At 37.6% G+C, this 27,447-nt stretch overlaps 1 protein-coding gene across 6 annotated transcripts in view; it reads right to left on the bottom strand.

Annotated features, from left to right (window-relative positions):
• The window catches only part of LOC129773113 (uncharacterized), a 281,523-nt gene that overhangs the window by 38,301 nt on the left and 215,775 nt on the right, over window positions 1-27,447 (bottom strand). For 5 of the 6 annotated variants that reach the window (XM_055776668.1, XM_055776667.1, XM_055776669.1 and 2 more), the window contains one exon: window positions 20,218-20,265. The exons of the other annotated variant lie outside the window; for it this stretch is intronic. In XM_055776668.1, the coding sequence (XP_055632643.1) occupies window positions 20,218-20,239 (22 nt within the window). In that variant the 5' untranslated portion in view covers window positions 20,240-20,265. The remainder of the gene's footprint in view (window positions 1-20,217; window positions 20,266-27,447) is intronic. 6 annotated transcript variants of the gene reach the window in all.

Below are 27,447 nucleotides of genomic sequence, written 5' to 3'. Positions count from 1 at the left end.
ATGCTATAATCAAAGCTACATTAAGTGTCCTTCTAATTTACTCCAATTTTTGAAAAATCGGCTAGAAAAAACCGCTGAACCTATCTATATAAAACGTTCACAGGAGTTTAGGGGATACACTATACTGAAAATTTCCCTGCTAACAGTAGAGATTATTGCAATATTCGCAAAATTACAGAAGGTTTTCTGAAATACTATGAAAAACTTTTTTAAAATCGATGCAATATTAATTTTTTTTTGTCAAAGCAACAAATTAGCTTTGAGCAGAATTTATTGGAGTTTTCAAAACTACCTATTGGTTTGCGGTGAGATAATTTGTTATTGAATTACACCCAGGTTTTTTTACGCGGTTTTTTTACGAGGTTTTGTTTTTACGCGGATTTTCCAATTAACGCGGTTTTTCCAATTAACGCGGTTTTTTTTGCGCGGATTATCCAATTAACGCGGTTTTTACGCGGATTTTCCAATTAACGCGGTTTTTTTACGAGGTACGTATCCCCCGCGTAAAAAAACCTGGGTGTATTCATAATCAAAGACGAAGGGCTAATTTTTCATTCAAACAGAAATATTTCTGTATGGAAAGGTCCTACATGAACGTTCTAGAAACCAAATGAAAACCGGTTGATAGGGTGAATTGGATTTGCGTTAGCCTACAAAAACGTTGCAAAAACATAATCTTTATAAAAATGTGGTCGTAAAATATTCCAAAACTCAAAAGTTGTGGCTTCAAAATGAGGTACATCCCATCTCTATGCGTTGATTTTTCACGAAGTTACATCATTTCAAAATTCCCCTAAAAAATCTGCTTCGCACTCTGTTCCTTTAATTTTTTTTGTAGAGTATAAATATATTTACTATAATTGCACCAATAAAGTTGATTCTACTTTGAATCTGGCTAAATGTGATATCTTATTATATTGATTTTCAATTCAAAAAGCTTCTCTTGAGTAGTATTACACTTAGAAACTTATTCTTTCATTAATACTAGATTATCCAAGCAACTCATATTGATTGCTTTTCAATTTCAATTAGAAAAATAATAATGTGTCATCATTATTTTTCTAATTGAAATTGGAAACCAGTCAAAATGATTTGCTTGGGCATTCTAGTGTTAGTAACTTTGGGGCTATTCGTACATACACATCATACAAGGTTATGCTGTTCCTCAAACTTAATCTCGTTCTTATTTCTAAAAACCGGCATATATCTGGTTTCATGATATTATCTAGCCCTATTTTGAAAAGCCTGAAAACATTTATGGGTAGTGAAAATAATTCGGGATTTTCTCTGATTCACATAGACGGGATTTGTCGATTTATTGATGCTGTACCTAACAACTTTGTACAATTTTATATATATTACACTACAGCATTGGGCTCGCAGCAAACAATCTTTGTGATTGTGGCGATGGCTACCACGACATCGAGCATATTGTCTGGTCGTGTATCCGGTTCCATGCTGCTCGCTCTCAGCTCTCTAGAGCACTGAGAGCAAAAGGCAGACAATCGGATATCCCCGTCCGAGATATCTTAGGTAGCCGTGATCCTGATCTTCTGCTTCATCTACACCTATTCCTCAGAAACGCCGATGTCAACGTTTAATGATGTTTCCTTCGTTGTGTCCCTGTTTCATATCCCTCCTATCCGATTTATAAACTTTTACTCAGTCGCGGCAATACATACACACACTCTTTACAGATACACGGGCCAAAGGTTGTGCAGTCCACTGATCATTCAACAAGAGCCAAAGGTTGTACCGCTCATGACAACTCTACACGAGCTGATGTTTGCGCCGGCTAGTGACCATTCTATCCTGGATTCCTAGAGTCGAGAAGACGCACCATGCTAGATATGGGGTACATACTAGGGGGCGTTGCTGATTAATGGTCAGCTGCATCCCAAAAGGAAGTATCCCGTGTCGGGCACAGGGACAGAGCATTGGAGACAGCAACATCACAATTACGAAAACACTTGTAATACTAACCTCGAGCCAACCGCGAGTAATCGGTTACATATTACTAACATAGTTATAAGGCAAACATTGTCGAAATATTGAACTCCCGGCCCCGTCAGGTTGACGCCATATGAGCCTTAATAAAAATATATATTTTGGATAAAAAAAAAACTTTGTATCAGGAGAATTTAATTCTATGTATGCATCATACATGTGCGGATCGGAGAGCTGTTATTACCATTCTCATTTTCAACTAAGAAAACTTTCAGAGGGATCCTAGTATATTTTCCACGAATGATTTTCATTCTGATGATTTGAAAAAAAAGTACAAAAATCAGGATCATTGATGAAAAATCAGACAAAATTGTGTCAGTGTTTGTTTGGATATCAGGCATCTCTGAAAATGATGGCAATACACAAAATTAACATCAAAGTTTCCTTATCATGAAATAAAATTTTGTTAATTCTGCAAAATATTTTGATTTTATTAAGTCCTTCAATTAGGAGTCGAAGTCGGAGTTGGTAAATTTTTTCCGACTCCGATTTCTAATACAATGAAATTCCTTCCGACTTCGACTTCGACTCCTTGACTCCGAATCCATAAGCCTGATAGTAAGAATATCAGAAAGAGGCATCCAAGCACCGGAAATGCTATTGTGCAAGCGAACCGTCAATTGCTTTCAGACAACTGATTTTTGGCCGCCAATCATGCACGTGTATGTTTTCTGTAACAGAGATTTTTTTCGGTGCAAATCACATTTATTTGGACTCTTGTAAATATCCACCGTAGGAACCTAGAAGTGCTTCCGAGATTAGATTGATGGTTGTCAGATTGAAAATTTTTTTCTGAGATTTAACATTGTAGTGGCCTTGTGGGCCGGATCACCGAAATCAAATATCTCTCTCATTTGATTGCCCAACTGTACCAATCTGTTCATTAGAACAAAAACCTGTAATCTGTATCGTACATCTGTATAAATCTCTAGCTTTCCAGATAAATCGGTACACGTGACAACACTGCGTCAAATATTTATGCTAAAGAATTCATTATTCAGTTTCTTCAATGTTTGGTATCGTTAATAATGCGGTCTTGTGTTGAACACCACCCTTCTAATTTTGCTGTATTATATTTTTCGAATTTTAGAAACAAATTGATTTTTTAATAGAAAAACAACAAAATCTTGATCAAAATTTAAATGCATCTAATCTAATCAACTCAAAACTATTTGCTTTACGATTAGTCTTGAAAACAAACCATGGCTCATTGGAAATCTATCTTCTCTCAGAGGCTCTCAGATTTTCCTGTTACGCAACGGACGTGATTTAATTCATGAGGTGCGATCGATCATTGCAGCATTCGCTGGGACATAGCCCCGAGTAGGCGTAAATACGCGTCGTTACCGTGTACCTCTTTGGAATAATAAATGGTCAATTGTTTGTTCATTTCAATCTTTCTCCGCGCCCCGCCTCGGCTATCGGCGAGTGACAGGTATGTAATGTAACTCAAGGCGGTTCTTTTCGCAGTAAGATGGCATCATATACCACACCGCAGGCAGTCAGTTGTCGTAAGCTGCTGCTGCTGCTGTCCGGGAATGGCCAAGAAGAAAGTTGTGCGGTTTAAGTTGGGGACTACGGCGGTGGGGATGGGATCGATGACAGGGGAGATTTATGCCAGCGCTCTGTGTTTCAATCTACGTTTTGGTGGTAAAATATGGTGTTTATCGGTGACAGTTTACATACAGGGTCTTGCATAATAAAATTCTCACTCTGAGGCGCTGTGTTTAAGTAACACAAAAATCTTCTTTTCCGGATGGTCATTTAGTTATGCTGATTCATAAACGAGTGTCGCATTCTTTCATAATGTTGATGGGAATGACTTTTCCAATACAGTTAGTCCACAAACAAAAAAAAAAGCTTACCTCTAGAAATTGTCATATGTTCCACAACCAGATACTTCCTTCCCTGAAACGTTCTCGTGCCAATAAAAAGTTGTTAATGCCAGCTGTAAGCCCTAGCAAGACACAAACTGCTGCACTGAATATTTATTTGCCACGAAAAGTTTTGCAAAATTTCCAGCCAATGCGGCTGCATCCGTTCGGTGGCAAACAGCAGTGCGGGGCCTCTTTCGTGGATTGTTTTCCCTTTCGAATCTTAATTGCAAACTTTGTGCAATTTAAAAAAAATCAAATTATTTCTAATACAATGAAATTCCTTCCGACTTCGACTTCGACTCCTTGACTCCGAATCCATAAGCCTGATAGTAAGAATATCAGAAAGAGGCATCCAAGCACCGGAAATGCTATTGTGCAAGCGAACCGTCAATTGCTTTCAGACAACTGATTTTTGGCCGCCAATCATGCACGTGTATGTTTTCTGTAACAGAGATTTTTTTCGGTGCAAATCACATTTATTTGGACTCTTGTAAATATCCACCGTAGGAACCTAGAAGTGCTTCCGAGATTAGATTGATGGTTGTCAGATTGAAAATTTTTTTCTGAGATTTAACATTGTAGTGGCCTTGTGGGCCGGATCACCGAAATCAAATATCTCTCTCATTTGATTGCCCAACTGTACCAATCTGTTCATTAGAACAAAAACCTGTAATCTGTATCGTACATCTGTATAAATCTCTAGCTTTCCAGATAAATCGGTACACGTGACAACACTGCGTCAAATATTTATGCTAAAGAATTCATTATTCAGTTTCTTCAATGTTTGGTATCGTTAATAATGCGGTCTTGTGTTGAACACCACCCTTCTAATTTTGCTGTATTATATTTTTCGAATTTTAGAAACAAATTGATTTTTTAATAGAAAAACAACAAAATCTTGATCAAAATTTAAATGCATCTAATCTAATCAACTCAAAACTATTTGCTTTACGATTAGTCTTGAAAACAAACCATGGCTCATTGGAAATCTATCTTCTCTCAGAGGCTCTCAGATTTTCCTGTTACGCAACGGACGTGATTTAATTCATGAGGTGCGATCGATCATTGCAGCATTCGCTGGGACATAGCCCCGAGTAGGCGTAAATACGCGTCGTTACCGTGTACCTCTTTGGAATAATAAATGGTCAATTGTTTGTTCATTTCAATCTTTCTCCGCGCCCCGCCTCGGCTATCGGCGAGTGACAGGTATGTAATGTAACTCAAGGCGGTTCTTTTCGCAGTAAGATGGCATCATATACCACACCGCAGGCAGTCAGTTGTCGTAAGCTGCTGCTGCTGCTGTCCGGGAATGGCCAAGAAGAAAGTTGTGCGGTTTAAGTTGGGGACTACGGCGGTGGGGATGGGATCGATGACAGGGGAGATTTATGCCAGCGCTCTGTGTTTCAATCTACGTTTTGGTGGTAAAATATGGTGTTTATCGGTGACAGTTTACATACAGGGTCTTGCATAATAAAATTCTCACTCTGAGGCGCTGTGTTTAAGTAACACAAAAATCTTCTTTTCCGGATGGTCATTTAGTTATGCTGATTCATAAACGAGTGTCGCATTCTTTCATAATGTTGATGGGAATGACTTTTCCAATACAGTTAGTCCACAAACAAAAAAAAAAGCTTACCTCTAGAAATTGTCATATGTTCCACAACCAGATACTTCCTTCCCTGAAACGTTCTCGTGCCAATAAAAAGTTGTTAATGCCAGCTGTAAGCCCTAGCAAGACACAAACTGCTGCACTGAATATTTATTTGCCACGAAAAGTTTTGCAAAATTTCCAGCCAATGCGGCTGCATCCGTTCGGTGGCAAACAGCAGTGCGGGGCCTCTTTCGTGGATTGTTTTCCCTTTCGAATCTTAATTGCAAACTTTGTGCCGAGATGAAAAGTTTATGTTTATTTAGTTTTAGCACGAGAGCGGGATCCAATAGCATGATGTTAACATTAATGTAAATCATGGTTTTATGAGTGTTCCGTACAGAAACATGAACTTGGGAGAATTGAAAACAACGTGCACTATTTTGTAGAAAGCGTATATACATGAAGATTTCAGCTTCGTTTTTTTCTCTTTTTCCGTTTTTTTTTGTTATTTTGGAATCTGAAATATGAACTCTTACTCTGAAGCGTTTGCACATATTGGTTTTTTTCTGTATCATAGTGACTTTCAACACTTTTGGCTGGTTCGTCACTTTACCTCCATTTCGGAAGAATGTCGGGAGTGAGAATTGAACGCGTGATCTTTAGCGTGAGAGGTACGGATGTTACCACTACGCCAGATCGTCTCCACAAAAGTCAATTGAATGTGAACTTCAATAACACTGCATTATTCTTAGTTTCTATTATTGCTCCCCTCAGCAGACGTTGTATACAAATAATACTGTTTTTGATAAATTATGACCATCCGAACATTGACCCTGTATAAGATCCTTTTTTTTTATCAAGTTTAAAAATCGAATTTGACAAATACCTAAACCACCTATAGCAGGACTGTAATAAATCGAATAATATTTCTTTTTGGCGGCATCAATTACCATAATATGTTAGAACCAAGTCCATCAACGGAAAAGAATGTTAATAGCTCACAAAACTATAATAAAAACTTCTTGCTTTTTAGCCAAATTTGGCATTAACAATAATCGCTTTATATTGGGCTGGGGAAAAAAAATTTCGCATATTGTCAATATATGGCAACACTTAAACATATCTTGTGTTATACTTATTGCATCGGGTCATACTATACGGCTAGTTAAAGACGACAATCTGTGCTACAAGTGTCGTTTTGACAGTGTTGTGATTGTGCTTTTCAGTCTCAAGTTATAGCGCGTCAAAGATGGAGTTCACCAAGCAAGAAATTTGCCATATTTTACGTTTTTACTACCTGCGAGGTAAAACTGCAACGAAGGTGACCGAAAAAAATCTTGTAGTTTATGGACCCGATACTGTAACGATTCGCACAGCACAGCGTTGGTTTGATCGATTTTGTTCTGGTGTAGTGGCTGTCGAAGATAAACCCCGTACTGGTAGGCAATCGTCGTGGAAACCAATAAAATCGTTGAAATCATCCAAGTAGACCGGCATGTGAGTACTTGATCGATTGCCCAGGAACTGGGTATAGACCATAAAACCGTTTGGAACCATTTGCAGAAGATTGGATTCCAAAAAAAGCTGGATGTATGGGTGCCACACGAGTTGACGCAAAAAAATCTTTTAGACCGAATCAACGCCTGCGATGCACTGCTGAAACGGAACGAATTCGACCCATTTTTGAAGAAGATGGTGACTGGTGATGAAAAGTGGATCACGTACGACAACCTAAAGCGAAAAAAGTCATGGTCGAAGCGCGGTGAGCCGGCCTAAACCATCGCCAAGCCCGGATTGACGGCCAGAAAGGTTTTGCTGTGTGTTTGGTGGGATTAGAAGGGAATCATCAACTAAGAGCTGCTCAACTATGGCCAGACCCTCAACTCGGTTCTCTACTGTGAGCAGCTTGACCGTTTGAAGTAGGCGATTAACCAGAAGCGGCCAGAAATGATCAATAGGAATGTTGTTGTTTTCCACCAGGACAACGCTCGGCCTCACACATCTTTGATGACCCGCCAGAAGCTACGGGAGCTCGGATAGGATGTCCTATTGCACCCACCGTATAGTCCGGACCTGGCTCCAAGTGATTATCATCTCTTCCGGTCCATGCAAAACGCTCTTGGTGATACTAAGTTAGCCTCAAAAGAGGCTTGCGAAAACTGGCTGTCTGAGTTTGTTGCAAATAAGGAGGGGTGGGGGGGGTGGTTTATAAGGGGGAGATAATGAAGTTGGCAACAGGTTTGCGAACAAAACGGCGCATATTTGACTTAAATTGGATAATTTTAAGGATGTTAAATAAAGCGTCAAATTTCGATCAGAAATACGACATTTCTTTTTCCCCAACCCAATATATAAAAATCTCGTGTCACCGTGTTTGCTACCGAACTCTTCCAAAACGGCTTGACCGATATTAATGAAATTATGCACAAAAAACTTGGTTGGCATGGGAATAGGTTATAAACTATATATGATAACGCTAGGATACCGATAACTTCATATTTAATACCGAATAAGGTGGCTTATGAAGAAATTTGTTTTCGGAACTTTTTTTTTGCGCCTTCCTTAAATTCGACTTCTAAAATATAAGGTTTGAGGAACGAATGTTGGGATTTCGATCTGTAATTCTCAGCCAGCACTTATGTTTATGTCCCAGCTTGGGTGAGCATCCACGGGAGATGTCTTTTTCGATGACATGCCCGATTCATCGTTCCTCTTCTGTAGGAGCATTGGCGATTCATCGTTGGTTTTGGCTGTTTATTAGTCCAGCCAGCAGCGTAGTGTGCAGGTGGCAAGCAGGGGCGCTGACCCTTTGGGGCACCAAAATCCAAGAATTTTCAATAGCAATTTTTTTTTATTAAATTTCATCTTAAAATTGAGTCTCTTTGATTTTCGCAAAATTGAAACACTCAACATCTCATTACACCAATAACCTTTGGATTTTTCCGCTATGCATGCCTGTGCGCGCCTGCAGAGAATAGTCAGGGGACTCTGAAGCCATCGGTCCTCGCATTCAATTGAAAAGGAGGTTTTGCTTCTTCCAATAATTCTCCGTCAACATGAATCAAAAGTCATTCGAGCCCTCTCGTCGCTAACTGTTCTAACGACGCTCCGTATTTATTTCATTCTTCACCATCAAATGGTGAAACCGCATATTGAAGTGACTCCCCCAAACTGAAACTGGTTTTTTCTCTCGTGTATTATGTATGCATGTATCAACATAAATAGAATACCAGGTATATTACATCGCCTCTGTGATACACACACTCTCCAATACAAAGGAGCAATAAAATCAGGCTGAATGAAGATGAAGTTTTTCATTCATTCGTCACGTGAATGGTTATTCTATAATAATCTTCTTCATCAATGGCACTAACGTTCCTAGAGGAACTTCGCCGTCTCAACGTAGTATTACTTGCGTCATTTTTATTAGTACTTAGTTGAGATTTTTATGCCAAATAACACGCCTTGAATGCATTCTGAGTGGCAAGCTCTAGAATACGCGTGATCACAGTGCCAGTCGGAGGAAATTTCTTTGACGAAAAATTCCCCCGACCACAACGGGAATCGAACCCGAACACCCGGCATGTTAGTTATGACGCTAACCACTCGGCCAAGGGAGCACTATTCTATAATAATAAAAAAATGAATAAATAAATAAATGAGAAAGTTCACAGGCACACTCCTCCAACTTGGCCCAAAGTGAATAATCTCATGAAGTCATGAAGTCTGTTGGTCGTTTTAAACCATTCTAGTAGTTTTTTGCATCGTTTCAAACATATTCGCTTCAATCTGGGCGTCAATAAATGACTCATACAACGCTGTTTGCGGCAATTAATTTATCCAATTCATCATTCAATTCATCGACTGATGAACTTTTTGTTTCCGAAGAGGATTGCGTTGAACGCGTTCATGAACAACATAGATAACATTGTGCAGCCGTATCGACCTCGAACGTTCCTTTTTGGGCCTATTGCCCACATCAGTTGTTTCTTTGTACTTTTGTAGTGTACGGAACACAAATCGTTCAATGATAGAAAACGGGTTGAGCCGCTCGTAGATCTGTTTTGCCGTTTTTCCACAATTAAATAACGTGACAGTTGCCACACGCTTCTCGTACAGACCGAACTTTATCGTTGCTAGGAAACCGAACAAGTATTGATGAGACCACGAAAGTGAGATTGAAGGAGGACATCGAACTACACGACTGAAGTTTTACCACCTTTCTTCGCTTCAAATTTCTCTGCTGAAAGCAGACTTCACAGACAGAATTATGGCTATACTTGATAATGTGGATACGGTATCACGATTAAATTGGACGTTTTTTCAATCATCAAAAAGTTTCTACAATATTATTTGTTTGTTTCAATATAGAAACTCCTTGAATACAAACACACTCCAACATCGTTTCGTTTTCACTCGAACTACTTTTCTTGAGCCAATTTATCTAAATCAGTTCATTCAATGTGAGAGAGAGAAGCGTGTTTTCCAAATGACTATCAGAGATTTTGTTCCTTGACTTTGATTTCATTTCATAAAAAAACAAACAATTTTCGCTTCTTACTCAGCCAAATTTCCAGCACAGGATGTAACAACAAACTTGTCCATTTTAATTTTTTTTTCAAATCAGGCTGCGGGCCGCATGAACAGCGTTGGAGGGCGGCATGCGGCCGCAAGTTGGCCACCACTGGACTAGAGAATAAGCGAAGCTGGTAATGATGTTTCTAGCTTTCTAAATACGAAAAAAACTGTTCAAAGTGAATACTGTTATAAGGTGGAAGTTTTCTCAAAATATCACAATTTCAAAATTTTACACGGACTAACTCCTGTCTGCTGATCGGTTCTGTTTTGTTGTTTGTTTTTTACAATAAAGCGACTTCCGCAGCTGTAGGGTGACTCGAAACGTAAGAAATGACAGGTGTGTACAGGGGACATCGGAAAAGTTGCAACAAATTGCTTGCAACTGGAAAAATCAGAAGGTGTCGGTTTCACCCTGATTTCCGCTACGTATAACTCGTCATCACAGGAGAACGACTGATCAGATTCGCGTCGTCTAAATAAACAGATAAAGATAATCTAGATAAACTGAAAAAATCGATTAATTCGAGTACGTATATGTTCTGCAGAGAAAAGTGGGTTCGAAAAAATCGATTGCGAATTTATTCTGTAATGAATAGGTTGTCCAATCGGAGTTAATTTTTCAATTAGAATTAACTTTGACGACATTGAGATTCATGTTTCGTTATCGTTGAAAGCATAATGGATTGTCAGGTGGATTTGTGCATTGGGGGGGCCAATGAATGTATGGGAAAAAACTCATATTTTAATGTCTGCGACAAATGAAGTCCGAATGAGCTAATATTTTGCATAGGGTATATTATCGTGCAAATCAACATCTTGCAGCAAGTTCAGAGTGAAAATCGGGATAACTTTTTTTTTTATTCGCACCCAAAACCATACGTTTCGTCTTGTATTCCGAAAAAAAATAAGTCCCAGAATGTCGATTTTTGACCTCGACGTTTGTTGTAATTTTAAGACATTTGGCATCAACATTTTTTTCGGAAATCCCGAGTTCGTTTACTCCCCCCTTGGGTGATTTTTCGATTTTCAAAAAACTCAAACTATGACCGCTTTGTGTCACTCTCCCTTAAGTCCGATGAGCTTATATTTTGCATAGGGTGTTTTTTGAGGTGGTGTACATTTTTTATGGGGTAACTTTTTGAATTACGAGATGACCATTTTCATGGGCATCCTAATGTACTTATTATATAAATAAAAATGATTTGATGTCCGTAACTTAATTTAAATCCGTAGTTTAGCTCGAAAACGGACCAACAAATTTTGAAAATTATTTTCAGGTTTGATGCGTTTAGGTCTGCGTCATCTTGTATGGCTTAAAGTTATTAAAAAGAATCGAGAAGTAAGTACAGTACAGTACAGTTTTGTCTCATATTCCGAACAGTCTCAAATTTCGAACACTTCATTTTTAAATGTAAATTTACAAAATTTTTCTGTTATAAATAATTGAATAATGAAAACACACACATTCTTTTAGGCATAGGCTTCATTTTGACATCATTTACAGGTATCGACACAGCCTATAATTTATAATATTAGACATTAGACATATTAGACATTTGCAAAAAAGAGACAGTGAAAACCAATGATAAAATGTTTGTGTTAGCAAATTCCGTAAAAAACAAGCATCGTTTATGTTTCAGTTTTCGTAGATGTTTGAACTATTTTTATCTTTTATTTATTTATTTATTTTGAGTTTTTTTAAATGCATTTTTGCTGTTCGGAATTTGAGACAAAAGTGTTCGGAATATGAGTCAGTGACAAAAATGGTGTTCGGAATTTGAGGCAAAAGTGATTAAACATATTTTCAGTTTTTCACCATGAACATGTATTTGTAAATCAATTTTATTGTAGTCAAATGAAAAAGAAGGTTCTATTGTATCCAAAAATCACATTAATTTCGCAAAAGAGTACCATTTTGAGTAGACACTGTTTAATGGACATCAAAGCTTAAGTGTTCGGAATATGAGACAAAACGGTATCTGTAAAAAAAATGTGTTGTTTTCAATTAAATTTGAATGGCGTTACAGGTAAACTTCGATATAACGTACATTTCACTTTCAAAATTGTACGTTGTATCGAATTGTACGTTATATCGAAGCATAATAAAGTGCTCACAAACGTAGTCTATAATACATTATTGTTTTGCTGTTTTAGTAAAGTTAATGAATAACTTCAATCAGAAGACGAAGCCAGCTTTTCTCATGATGTTTCCCTTCGTACTGTTGATTAAAACTTAATTCGTTTAGAATCCGGAATTACAAAACCAGCTGTATTTCGGGATTGATTGAAGGTACAAAACTTGTTTTAGCGTTACAATACAGATATTTTATTGTTCTATCAGAAGAAAAATATTGAAAAAAAATTTCCTTTACACTTTGGAAATGTGTACGTTATATCGAGGTAAAATGTACGTTATATCGAGTGACGTTATATCGAGGGTACGTTATAACGAGGGTACGTTATATCGAAGTTTCCCTGTATTATCTATAGCGAATGTACGTTCAGAAAAATAATTTCGGGAGGAAACGTGAGTGTTCGAAATTATTTAAAACAAAATAAAATTATGGACGGGACAAAGTTTGCTGGGTCAGCTAGCTTTTCACATATTTTTAGTTTTGATTGTGTCCATCAAGTGGTAGTCACAAATTGAAAATAGATACAACTAAAGCGTAGCGTAGTAACCGTTCCTACAGGAACAATAATAAAGGCTTATTGCATCCCACAACCACAGCTTTCACTCATTAATAAACTACATAAATTAAGATGACGACAGTTATATTTTCTTTTTTCACGAATTACTACATGATTTCACAGATACAATCCAACGTTTGTCTTATATAAATATGTCTCCATTTCGGACACTTGTTGGGTGCAGTGTTGCCATATTTTTATCTGTACCTGAGGGGTTAAAATTTTTTCTCATCGGTATTTTTGACGTAGGATTACGTCTTTCGGGAACATATTGGAGTTCAAATTGGAAATCGAAAATAGAGCACATCGTGAAAATTGTCCAATTTCAAACGCTTATTGCTCAGTCATTTCATGATAGATTGATGAAATTTTTGCGTCAATCGATTTCGGCACTTCATAATAATTTTTTGTATTGAAGAAAATAATATATGTCATGAAACTAACTATCGAACAATTGAAAAATCTCAACACCTATCCTAACGGAATTACCCACTTCTGATTGGTCGAAATTGAGGACACATGCGGCGGGTCCCTAACAGAGAGATCAAAACCAAACTGCCGGGGGGAAATGGACATTGCAAATACATGAAAGTAGGGGGAACTTTTGTTTCTACCGAAATGTGTTCCCTAATAGAGACTTTTAAAAAACTTTTTTTTAAATCATTATCAAAGAGTTTAACGGTGTAATTCTTTAAACATATCCAAAATCAACAGTTAGCCTAACGGAATCCTACGTCAACTATGCGGTCGTGTCTCGAACACAACCTTCCTGTGACTTTTTTTCTTCCAAAAATCTGTACCAGTGAAAATATTCGTTGTAGAAAAAAAACTATTTTATTAGTATGAAAAACTGCTAATTCATTCACTAAAAATACTACATTTACATTTGCAAGTCATTCGTGTGTTTGATGATTGTTATACATAGTGTTTCTGAATCTAGATTGCATACTATCATTTATTAAGATTTTCGAGCTGGCGCCTAGATGTTTAATGAAATCTTTTAATCTCAAAATAGCGTTCATTGTATCGTTGCTGAGCTGATTTCGAAGTTCTGATTATGTTCAGAAAAAAAAATCACCCGACAGTTGTCGAGGAATGAGCCATAGTGATAACGTTAGAAACAAGGCATCGAACAAAAGATTCAATCTGTTGATCTGGAGTAAAACATGCTCCAAAAAAGCAACAGAGGCTTTGTCGTTAAATGTTTGGGGGCGTCAAAGTCATCATGTACCTTAATGTAGCTTTGTTCAACTGTAAGAAATTTCACACGCGGAAAAAATCTGTACCAATCTGTACTTTTTGACGAAAATCTGTATTCTGTAAAGTACAGAATATGTACCAAAAATTAACGAAAAAATCTGTACCCTTCCAGATAGATCTGTACGTGTGGCAACACTGGTTGGGTGTATCGTTAAAGTGGATAATTTTGCTGTTCTACGGTGCTTTTGCAAAGTATTATTATCATTTAGTTCGCATTATTAACACTTGGCCGTCCGGCGACACCACAGTAATTACGCGCGCATAGTATCGATCAGTGGTTGGCGATAGCACTTTAGTATCGTTTACATTCTGTTGTTTATTTGTTTAGGTAACAATAACATAAACACTTACACTTACAACAGGTTTTATGTTTCTATACGTGTGGCCGGTGGGCGGGGGGGGGGGATCTGTGGGGGTTGTGGTGATGTATAATACGGACATGCTAAGAAGAACTTCAATTATATCTTTCGAAACTCATGTTTCCCCAAACTTAAATGCAGTTTCTTGCAATTATAATACTGTTTTTCGAATTGTTCAGCCAAACGTTCTACAAAGAAGTATTTTCCAATGTGTTTTTTACAGAAATTAAAACAGACCGAAAAGCAGAAAATTTTTCACGATCATTACCCGCATGGACATGTAGTGGGGGTAATATGGACAGTTTTGCAATATTTACGTATGTATAACTTTTAAATTTCATGAAATTATAGAAACAGGGTTGAGAACTTATGAGAACTAACGATAATATTAGTAATGCTTAACAATTTATAATTTCCCAATAGTGTCGAGAACGGCCGACGCCAAGCGAATATTTTTTTACGAAACGTGCGGACGGCAAAGTGTTAATAAACAAAATTAACTTCGAAGTTTCCGTATCATGAAATAAAATTTTGTTCGATGATCTAAATATTTTAATTATATTAGGTCATTTAATTAAAAGTCGGAGTCGGTAATTTTTTTCCGAATCCATAGCCCTGGTTGTAACACGTTCTTTTGATACTACTGAAATTCAAATTGGCACCACCATTCCTGAGACCCATGGAGGGTCGTGTTAAGGCCACCATTTTTGAACATGTCGAAAAAGATACTTCTGATTTTGTCTATTTATTTCTAATTTATTACATTACTGGACAACATCATGTGGTAGAAAACACACAATTCAAAGTTATTGTACAGTTCAAAGCCGAACAATATTTATGATATATATTATATGAGAACTAACGATAAGATTAGTAATGCTTAACAATTTATAATTTCCCAGTAGTGTCGAGAACGGCCGGCGCCAAGCGAATATTTTTTTACGAAACGTGCGTACTTCCGTATCATGAAATAAAATTTTGTTCGATGATCTAAATATTTTAATTTTATTAGGTCATTTAATTAAAAGTCGGAGTCGGTAATTTTTTTCCGAATCCATAGCCCTGGTTGTAACACGTTCTTTTGATACTACTGAAAGTCAAATTGGCACCACCATTCCTGAGACCTATGGAGGGTCGTGTTAAGGACACCATTTTTGAACATGTCGAAAAAGATACTTCTGTTTTGGTCTATTTATTTCTAATTTATTATATTACTAGACAACATCATGTGGTAGAAAACACACAATTCAAAGTTATTGTACAGTTCAAAGCCGAACAATATTTATGATATATATTATATGAGAACTAACGATAAGATTAGTAATGCTTAACAATTTATAATTTCCCAGTAGTGTCGAGAACGGCCGGCGCCAACCGAATATTTTTTTACGAAACGTGCGTACTTCTGTATCATGAAATTTCCGTATCATGAAATAAAATTTTGTTCGATGATCTAAATATTTTAATTTTATTAGGTCATTTAATTAAAAGTCGGAGTCGGTAATTTTTTTCCGAATCCATAGCCCTGGTTGTAACACGTTCTTTTGATACTACTGAAAGTCAAATTGGCACCACCATTCCTGAGACCCATGGAGGGTCGTGTTAAGGCCACCATTTTTGAACATGTCGAAAAAGATACTTCTGTTTTGGTCTATTTATTTCTAATTTATTATATTACTAGACAACATCATGTGGTAGAAAACACACAATTCAAAGTTATTGTACAGTTCAAAGCCGAACAATATTTAGGTAATTTATGACCTATTCAGGACCACTCTTCCCCACTTAGTTGGAATTTCGGCACCAAATAACATGCCTTGATTGCATTCAGAGTGGCAAGCTCGTGAATACGCATGCGTGTATCAGTGAGAGACGGAAAAGCTTTCTTCGACGGAAACGCCACTGGCCCTGGATCGATCCTGAATCCTTCGGCATGATATGTGTGGTGACAACAATTTTCCACGGAAGCCACCAATGTTCCATCTATTCGCCTGAAAATGAGAGTACCCAGAGCAACGAGCCAGCATGCTTTCGATCTCTCTTCATCAGAGTTAATTTCAATTTGCAAAACAGCGTCCCTTCACTTCTGGTGTGCAGTAAATTGATATTTTATATCCCATACTATTCACAGTGGATCAAGAGAATCTATGTTGGAGTGCTGCTTTACAAATGATGCATAGCTGTAAAGTTTTTCCCTCATCTAGCTCTACACCCGATTGACGGCGAACTGTCACTGAACCAGGTAAATGTAGTCGTTAGCCCGTTAGCGGAACGATCGACTATAAACAGCCGAAACGAAAATAAAAGTTTATTTCGTTATGAATTAAACATTAGAGCTTAGGCGAAGGCGCAATAAAACCAATCTGTGTGCTCGTGTTACCGTTTTCCTTGCCGCCGCCACCGCCAGACCACCGCCAATGGGGATTTACGCGATCTCGATGGGCATTTTTACGGAATCAACCAATCGGCAGCCAGCGCGTACTCTGCCAAACCGTGCCAAAATGCACTTAAATCATCGAGCCGTGGTACATCGTGCCAATACAGCGCGAATAGCAACGCCGATGAATATGAAATTTCGTCGCCACGCGGTTGGTAACACAAATGCACGTGCCTCCTCTTCCACTCCGGGGGCATATGTTGTGAGAGCCCATCGCGAAACACGCTGGTGAAATTGGAATTGCCAATCGTATGTATTATAAAATATGCATTGTTTCTTGCGAACGCGCGATGTTTACTTTCTGCCGGCAAGTTTCGTAGGCGGACGACTAGCTATATCATTATTGGATCAACAGTTTCAGATTTGCATTTTGCCATATATCGGGATATTATTAGTATTTCGTTTTGTTTGCAATATGTTTTTGTTTCGGTTTTGCTCTTTCACACGATTTACCAAGAAGAGAAATTGCAAAGGTGTGAACAGAAACCAACTGTTCGCAATTTGTTCGTAACCCGCGGTGTACGCGAATGGGATGTTGTTGAGGGTGGAGATGGTTGGGTTTATGGAAATTAGTTCCCGCAGAAATTGTATAGAATAGCAATTGAGTTTTTGCGGAACTAAAAATCGTTCCATTGAGACGACCAGGCTATTATGGCATTTGGTGGTAGGAGTGAAATTCGATTCCATAAGATGTCGTGCGAAGTATTGTTACGAAGATTGTGTCATAGGAGTGCACTAATGCCATTGGATGTTTGTTACTGGAAATGCGACATCGGCGACCTATAATGTGGCAGTCGTGTGCGTTAGTACTTTCTCTGGTAATTAACATTTTTATTACCAATGGTGTTTTGAAGAATTATTTAAGGTGCGCCTAAACTATGAAACTATTTCATGACTGATACTTGCTCCCGTGGCCGAGTGGTTAGCATCACACATTATCATGCCGGGGATTCTGGCCGAAGAATTTTACTTCAAAGAAATTTCTTCCGACTTGCACTGTGATCACACGTAGTTTAGAGTTTGTCACTCAGAATTCATTCAAGGCGTGTTATTTTGAATAAGAAATCTCAACTAAGTACGGTGATTGTGGAAGTTCCACTAAGAACGGTAGTGCCATTCAAGAAGAGACTTCTCGACTGATTTGTGACTTTTGTAAAACAACCACTTAGTACTTTTTGAACCAGGTATCGATTAGGACTGAAAAAAACCAAACAGCGTCATGCGAATTGAAGTAATTGTTCTTTTTGTTGAGAAAATAAATTGGCCGATGATGCTCACTTCCGGCAAACCGCCAAACCAAAACCTATTTCGTTGAAAGTTCCAAGGATTAAATATAGAGAAACAAAAGTACGGAAATACAAAGCTGGAGAAATGAAGAAATACAGAAGTACAGAAGCAAAGAATTACAGAAATACAAAACTACAAATATACAAAACTACAGAAATAAAGAAATACAAAACTACAGAAATAAAGCAATAATGAAATACAGAAATACAAAAAACAGGAATACTGAAACTGTAACTGAGACTGTATGAATACTGTACCGAGCTACAGAAAGACAGGAAAACAAAATATGAAATATTAAAATTTAAAATAGGAAAACAGAGATAGAAAAACCTAAAAAATGCTATGTTAAGAAAATATAGAAAAAAATGATAGAATAAAACAATTAAATGAAAATTAAATGAGAAAAACATAAAAAAACAATTAAACAGTAAAAAATAGAACTGTTCTCTAATTATAATGGTTGGACCATTCTACCAATGTACATTCTACCAATTGTACCAATCTTTGCGAGCCTGATTTTAGTTGATAACAAAATATATAGATTGACATATGTTGATGGCAGAACAACCTAGCAAGTTAATGTGTGCGGATAATCCGCGGAGCGGTTCATCTGTATGTTTGAATATGTTTCATTATTTTAATTTCAAAATATATTTGTTCGTGCTACGTGCATCTCATTTTTAGTATTTCAAAACTTTATCCGTAATCTTCGTTATCCATGGAGGCCTTGCCACCCTATTCCGCGGATAAACGGAGCTTTACTATATTTTGAAAGATACTAACAGATGTATAATCTGTGCTAGATATTTTATTTTTAGACGTTTTGTATTTATGCTACAGTAATTCAATTAAAAATGATAGACGAAAATGATATTGAAGCAAAACATTATTTAAAAAACACATTGCTTCAATTTTGCAAAAAAAATCCTCATCGAAACATTTCTAGACCCGTATTTTGACGTAGGATTCTAACTTCCGGGAACACATTGAGAATACAAATCGAAAAACTAAATATCGGTCGCGTCAAGTAATTATTTAAAGTTTGAGCGCCAGTCTAGGTAATTCTAAAATTTTTATAGGCGATATGTTAAAATAGTGCCGAAGTGAGAGCTTCTACTGGGCGTGCAACTTAGATGTTGAAGACAATAAACGCCGGGTTAATCCGGGAAAAGCTTGAAGACGAAAAATTAGAGACATTATTCGATCAAAATTCAAACGCAAACAGAGCTTGCAGAAACATTGGGAGTAACTCGACAAGCTATTCCCAAACGACAAGCCGCAGGATACATCCAAACGCAAGGACATTATGTTCCATACGAATGGAAAGCGAGAGATTTCTACAGCCATCAATTGATCCGTTTAAAACGAATTATTGCCGAAAAACGCCCAGATTATGTGATCAGATGAGTCGATAACATTCCATCATGACAACGCTCGGCCTCATGTTGCTGTTCGAGTTAAAAACTAAACTTAAAAATGGAAAATTTTGGTTCGCCTATAGCCCAGACCATGCCCCTTCCGACTGCCATTTGATTCAAACGCTATGAGTGGAATACGCTTCACTTCAGAATAAGGTATCAAAAATTTGCTGGATTCATTTTTGGCTTATATACGTGCGAAGCAACACGTTGGTTACAATACCATGAAATTGTGAGAAATTTTATGGGCATAAACTTTGTCGAAGACAGGGAAATCTCATCTTGAATTGTTATTGAGCTATTCGAGATTTATTGTGCAAGTACATGAAACGTTTTCAAATATGAGGGGAAAAACTTAGTATACCTCTCTGAATGTTTAATATGTTACAGACTCAGCTTTCCAAAAATGATAAAAAATAGCAAGGGTATGTTTGGCCTCGAAATCTTGAATTTAATCGGAAACTGTCGTCATCCATAATCATGTAATCATATTTTGTTAACAAATTTTCGTTAAGTGTATAAAACTGCTTTCCAAAAATGTCTGAAAATTGACAATTAAGTCATAAAAATAGACAGTTAAGTATTTTTCTTAGAAAATGTATTTTAATTCCTTTAATTTGTTGGTAAAACAGGCCAGTGCCTGTGTCAAACCTCTCAAAAGTATGGAGTAACAAAGATTGGTAGAGTAATATAAATATTGTTCAATTCTCACGTTTTTCCAATCCATTAGTCATCGATGGTGTGTGTGCAAAGGTATTACCTGCAAAGACAAGACATAATGTTTTGTAATACTTGTATGATATTATAATATGATTATAGGGTGAAGCGATCAACATTTGGACGAAAAAACATGCGTGTAGTTTTCGATTTCTAAAATTTAAAAGTCATATTATCATTTATTTAATAGATCAATCAATATTATGCAAATAAAAAATATTTAATCAAGCTCCCACTTTGCCAAACCCGAATGGTCACGTCTTCCGTTAAATATTCGTTATTAAGTTTTGTTCAATGGCCCAATGTTCCTCTATTGGGGACCACCATCACGTTATTCTCGGTATACCATTCCATCGTCTTTTCTTCATAACGGTAGGATCTTAAATTCGTCCAAAACTGAACGGGATTGTCGAGAATGTGTTGAATAGTTTTATGGTCTTGAAGATGTCTACTATGCCTTCCCTTTCCGTCGCCGTGTAAAGCCTCTGTCCCTGGAGCTGCTTGAAGCTCGATTTTGCCAACTTTGCTTGCTTGGATTTTAGCGTTGCGCGAGCAAAATTTTCAAGCGTTGCTCCTCTCGCTTGGATACCTTCTTGAGAACTGAAGAACAAATGTTATAATTAAAATAGAACAATCATGTTATTCGAACACACATACCAAATGAGGGGTGTTTAGGTTTAAATGCAAATTGAAAAGAAATAGCCCAAATTAAGGTCTAACTTTGGATGTTCAACCTTTTTTTATGATTTGATAATATATTTGGTTGGGGGAAAAGTTATCCATTATTTTCTCAATGGCTTTAGTGATCAATATCTCGCGTTTTTTGTTTGCTCAATTCAGTTGTGAATTACAGGGTGTTAACAAAGGAGGTCAACAAAGAGAAAATTCGGTACATTTTACACTTTTTATTTTATAAATGCGAAAAGCTAGACCGCTGAAATTGTGAATGTTGTTTATGATGCTGATACTGCAACTGTGGAATATGTGCAACTTAATTTATTTTTTAAACTAGTTGTCCCGGCAAGCTTCATACCGTCCAAAATTTGTTTTTTGTTATCTTTGTTATCTTCAAACATTCCCGTTTTCTTACTAAGCGCAAGTTCTTGAGTCCAATCGCATTGATTGATTTTCTAATCGACCCCGTTGAATTCACCTTTTACTAAAAAAATCCTTGTACTTCTACCAAAAACTCATCATTGTAATATCAGATTATTTTCAGACACAATTCTCGTTCAAGATTTTTCAACCACTTGCAAATAACATGTTTCTCCGTTACATGGAATAAATGTTTGATACAGAAAATATAATGAAGACAGACCCCTCCCCTCTTCACCCCTTAGAGAGGAGTTTCTATTCACCACAGAAACATTTCGTGCCCCCTAAAATCTTCACATGCCAAATTTGGCTCCATTTGCTTGATTGGTTTTCGAGTTATGCAGAAATTTGTTTTTCATTTGTATGGCAGCCCACCCTAAAAGAAGGGGGAAGAGTGTCGAGTGTTTCACCATAGAAACATTTATTGCATCCTAAAACCTCCACATGCCAAATTTGGTTTCGTTTGCTTGATTAGTTCTCGAGTTATACAGAAATTTGTGTTTCATTAGTATGGCAGCACCCCCTTAGAGAGAGGGATGGAGTGCCTAACCAGCATAGAAACATTTATTGCACCCTAAAACCTCCATATAACTAATTTGGTTTCGTTTGCTTGATTAATTCTCGAGTAATGCAGAAATTTGTGTTTCATTTGTATGGCAGCCCCCCTTAGAGAGGGGGCGGAGTGTCTAATCACCATAACAGCATTTATTGCACCCTTAAACCTCCACATGCTTAACTTGGTTTCGTTGTTTGAATAATTCTCGAGGGGGGAGGTGTATCTAACCACCATAGAATATTATTTATTGCACCCTAAAACCTTCAGATGCCTAATTTGGTAGCATTTTCTTGATTAATCCTCGAGTAATGTAGAAATTTGTGTTTCATTTGTATGGTAATACATCACCCCCCCCCCCCCTTAGAGAGGGGGAAGGGGTCTCAAACTATCATAAAAACTTTCCCCGGTCCCAAAAACAACCTCTACATACAAATTTTCATATCGGTCGGTTCAGTAGTTTCCGAGTCCATAAGAATCAGACAGACAGACAGACAAACAGAAATCCATTTATATATGTTTATATATATATATATATATATATATATATATATATATATATATATATATATATATATATATATATATATATATATATATATATATATATATATATATATATATATATATATATATATATATATATATATATATATATATATATATATATATATATATATATATATATATATATATATATATATAGATTTTGTTTTTAATTTTTTGAACTAAAAAAAAATATTTTTTTGGGATGAGGAGAAGATTGTAAAAATCTGTTGCTAGAGTTTTACGCCAATAAGGACCAAGACCTCTGTGATAGAAACATTATGAAGCTACCTTTAGAATGGCAACAAATTTTACAACAAAACGGTGCATATTGGCCCAAATCGGACAATCCGAAGCATATTAAAAATAGCTTTAAATTTCACCCAAAAATAATGGATTACTTTTTCCCCAACCTAATATATTAACATTCCTTCAACCAAATGACGTACAGTCGAGTTGTCTACAGTCAACTTTCGTTCCCATAGTATGTTTACGAAATTGAAAAGCTGTCCACATGGACTTCAATGTCTACTAGATTTCAAAATCTCACACTCAATATAAATTATCAGCCCCATTATAGCGAGAATCGAGAAAAATAGCACAATGCACTACTCTTTCACTTACTTAAATAACACATTTCCCGCTGAACACAATAACTACCAGATTAACTTCACACTTTCCTCTTCGACGTGTGGAGATACCAAAAGATATATCTCGTCATTTCGATAAAGCGCTACCTGTTCACATCAGCGCTGTTCGTCGAACGGAGGCACCACCGAAAACTGTTTCGAGGCCGTACCGTGAAGATCGACGCGAATCAAATTACATGTTTAGTGGGCATTTATATCTGCAAGAAATATCAGTGCAGCCCATTGTAGAATAACCGTGAAGTTTTAAAATTTGTGTCGCAATAGAGAGATCATCGAATTTTGTTTTGCTTTCTCTCACTCGACACTTTCCACTTCCACGCGCTGGACAACACGGTCCCATTGAGGAGCCCCACAATTTATGACCCATAAATGCATTTGGTTCGCAACGCGTCGAAATTGGGTGTAATATTTGCCCGTGAGAGCGTGAAGGTTCCATATCTTAACTGTACTTCATAGGGTGATGAGTGAACTGAATTTTTGTTTCTTTGTGGCTGCTTCTGGGTACAGGAGTGGCGAATATTACCTTTTATTCATGAAGGAATCTTATGAGCATTCTGAGTAATTCATGTGCTCGTTAATGCTTCATTGGAAACATTACGCTATATGTATATTTGGCAAACTATCCACTTGCATATTGAACAAATTCACATTCCTTCCTCGGAGGGGTTAAGGTCGCCAGACCACACCAACCACGCATCCGAGGGAAAACAAACAAACAAGGGACCATCGCAAGAACGGAGAAACTTCCTTGATTCCATTCCGCAGCGGGTAGAACTGTTCGACCCGTCGCTTGGATACATATTTGTCGATGACCTTATGAGTTTATAAGGCTTCCCCGCCATATACAGCATTTGTTTATACCCCTGCTTTGGGGCCACCGGGGCGGGCAGGCAAATAAAGCAACCCTCGTTTTCAAATGTGTAATGTGTAGATAGGCACATCTCGTACACTCATCATTGGAATCCTGGGCTCCGTGGACCGCGTGTGTCATGTCATACATATGTGGTTTAGAGAATGAACTTGGAATTCGTGACTAGATGCTATGCGTGATAATGGAAGAAAAATGGCAGCAAAATTAGTGTCATGTGCGCTTACCTGATTTGCCTTCGGGTGAGGTAACGATAAAAATGTGTGCCGTGGTGACTAGGGAAGATTAATCGAACTACGTTTGCACGAAGTGGATAATGCGAATTAAAAAGGCGGTCTTTGTGGGGATAATTTTGAATTTTTTTTGAATAATTATCCACAATAATTCTGAAGTATTTACTTCGTTGCATGGGAGATGGGTGGAAATTTTATATTATCCACAAATAGAGAGTACATGCAGAAAATGGACATTCTGTACGTGCTACTTATTTCTAATGCCAAGTTTCTTATTAACTGTTTGGCGAATTTTAAAAAACCTGATAATCATAAGAAACTGTTAGATGAAGAATATTGATAGGCTAGAGAACAAACTATCATTTTGTAGTATGGAAAATACGACACTGTATTCAGATGGTTAGTAAAACTTGGATGACATGTTGCATGGATGTCATTTTATAACATAACCGAATGACAATCGAACAATGTGTAAGGCCCATTTCATATTTGAAAAGGCCCGGGTATCCACGTATAGCGCGCTTCACGGGCAGATTTGATTTGATTTCATGAATAATTAGTTTCCATGAAACGTAATTTCAAAATTTGACGTTTTCAATTGGCTGCCGAGATCATGCAATTTAACGCTTTTTTGCAAAAGATCATGTTTACACGATCCTCTAAATTTTCAGCAGTTGAACACCAACACAAGCCAAGTTTCAATTTAGTCGATCTATATATATTTAAAAATGGATTTCTGTCTGTCTGTCTGTCAGATTCTTATGAACTCGTAAACTACTGATTGGTATGTAGGGGTTTTTGGGGACGGGGATGGTTCTTATGATAGTGTTCGCATCATCAGCAGCAACACTGAATTCTGGCTGCGGCATTTGTGGCGGCGTTCTAGGGCGTGTTTTCGCCACTGGTGGAGGAATTTGTGGTTGTAATTTCGCCTGTACGGCGATTTCCTCGATATACGAAGAAGAATAAAAAAAGATGAATTGGTTAGTAGGAAAGAAAGGATTCTAAGAAAATCGTTGTACTTGAAAAGATAAAAAAAATTGAATTGTTATAAAAGTAAAGGACTAAAATTTGTAAGTAAAAGACAGAAGAAAATTATAATTTGAAACTAATTAAATAAAATTTACAGCTTTGAGCAAATCCTAGAAAAAAAGGCGTTTGGCTAAAAGAGGTCCGAAAATTTGGGTATAACATTAACTCAAAGAAATTTTATCGGATTGGATCTCGGAGTTAGCACGGATTTATCATCATCGAATAGCGAAAGTCGCTCAGAAAACTGCTCGTATTTAGCAAGTATAAAACATCTGCGAAAAAAATGAATGTGCGACAGACGAGATCCAGATCGAAGGCTAACCTCAATCAGCAACATAATTGTGCTGCATGCGATCGACCGGACGATGCGGACAAACATATGGTACAATGCGATAAATGTACCCAATGGTACCATTTCACTTGTGCTGAGGTCGATGGCACTGTAGTCGATCGCAGTTTCAGTTGCAACGCGTGCAATCTGGTAGAATCTACTCTACACAACAACAACAACAACAACAAATCAGTATCCGGTTCATCAATTAGTTTGGCGAGAGCGAATCTTTCATTCGACCTCCAGATGCTGGAAGAGGAGAAACGCTTGGATAAGGCTTACTTGGAGAAAAAATTCAACAAGTTGAAGGCTTCACTGCAGGAGGAACGCGAAGACATAAGTGTCAATAGTCGTCGTAGCTGTCGTAGCAGATCGAATAGAGTCCAAAAGTGGATTCATGATCATTGTTTATCCGATCCTGGAATTACAACCGTACCAAAAGTGGTACCAACAGTAGCTGTACCCCAGGATTCAAGGCCAGTGGTTACTTCGTCCGGCGCAACGATGGTGAATTCGACACCTACAGTTCCGGAATCAACACTAGGTAAAGCAGTGACGTCATCGACCAACGGAGGATATCATCAAATTATCAACGCGGTCACTACCACTTCGATGGAGAATGCAGCGCCAGCGACCAATGAAATTGGAGCTAAATCACTAGGGGCGGTTCCGAAACAACCACGTGAGAAATCGTTGCCACTGCAATGTATGGCTCCTGCCTTACAGGGGAATGGCGTTATCGTAAGTAGTGCAATGACGTCCATTGGAATTCATCATACAGCGGTGAGTAGCAGCAACATACCTACCCGTCCTCATTTGATTCCCCACACAATAAATATGCTACCATCATCGATAAATAAAGACAAGAACCATAATATTACTAATGATCAACATCCACCAATATCTATGGCAATGAATTTGCCTGGCCCAAAATGTACAGAACATAATTCCACATTATTAAATAATGAAAATTATGCAAATTTTCTCTTAAACCGCTCAACATTGATTCCATCTGGAGGACATCTCATCGATTCAAATGTATCGAGATCTATCCCACCAACTGTGAATAACAAACAAAATGCTTTGCAACAGAATAGCACATTTTTCAATGAAAAGGTCAATGCAATAAGTTCCAACCGCGCAGTAAACGCATTTTTCAATGCGTCAGAGGGTTTTAAATATAATTCACCCTATATAATAAACGGGGCTCAACAAGCTGTGAGCTCGGCGGTCCATCCAACATTACTTGGGCAAGCAGTACCAGTGATGGGTAATAGAAATGAATATAATTTTCCATCGACATTTCCGTCAGTAAATATTCAGCAACCGATCATATCTCCAATTGAGTACCCGTCGGCAATGCAACAACCGATCTACAACGTTAGTCAACAACAGTTGTCAGCACGTCACGTCATACCGAAAGAACTTCCTGTGTTTGCTGGTGATCCATCTGAGTGGCCTCTATTTATCAGCAGCTACAATAATTCAACTTCAATGTGTGGTTATTCAGATGCCGAAAACCTTATGAGGTTGCAACGTTGCTTGAAGGGAAGTGCAAAGGATGCAGTTTGCAGCTTCTTACTGCACCCTTCTTCTGTTCCCAGAATTCTCTGTACGCTACAGACATTGTTCGGGCGGCCGGAGCAAATAGTTAGTTCTCTCCTCAGTAGGGTACGTGCTACACCTCCTCCTAAAGCGGATAGGCTAGATTCTTTAGTGAGTTTCGGGCTGGCTGTTCAAAACTTCTGTGAGCTTCTGCGGGCAGTGGGACTAGAAACGCATTTATCTAATCCTACCGTGATGCAAGAATTGGTGGACAAGCTGCCGTCTAACATAAAGCTAAACTGGGCACTGCATACTACCCAACATACAAACGTGGATCTTGGAGTGTTTGGGAATTTCATGGCTACCATTGTA

This window comes from Toxorhynchites rutilus, chromosome 3 (assembly GCF_029784135.1).
Source record: "Toxorhynchites rutilus septentrionalis strain SRP chromosome 3, ASM2978413v1, whole genome shotgun sequence".
NCBI lineage: Eukaryota > Metazoa > Arthropoda > Insecta > Diptera > Culicidae > Toxorhynchites > Toxorhynchites rutilus.
The sequence above is the reverse complement of the archived record's forward strand: the minus strand, read 5'-3'. Positions and strand labels throughout refer to the sequence as shown.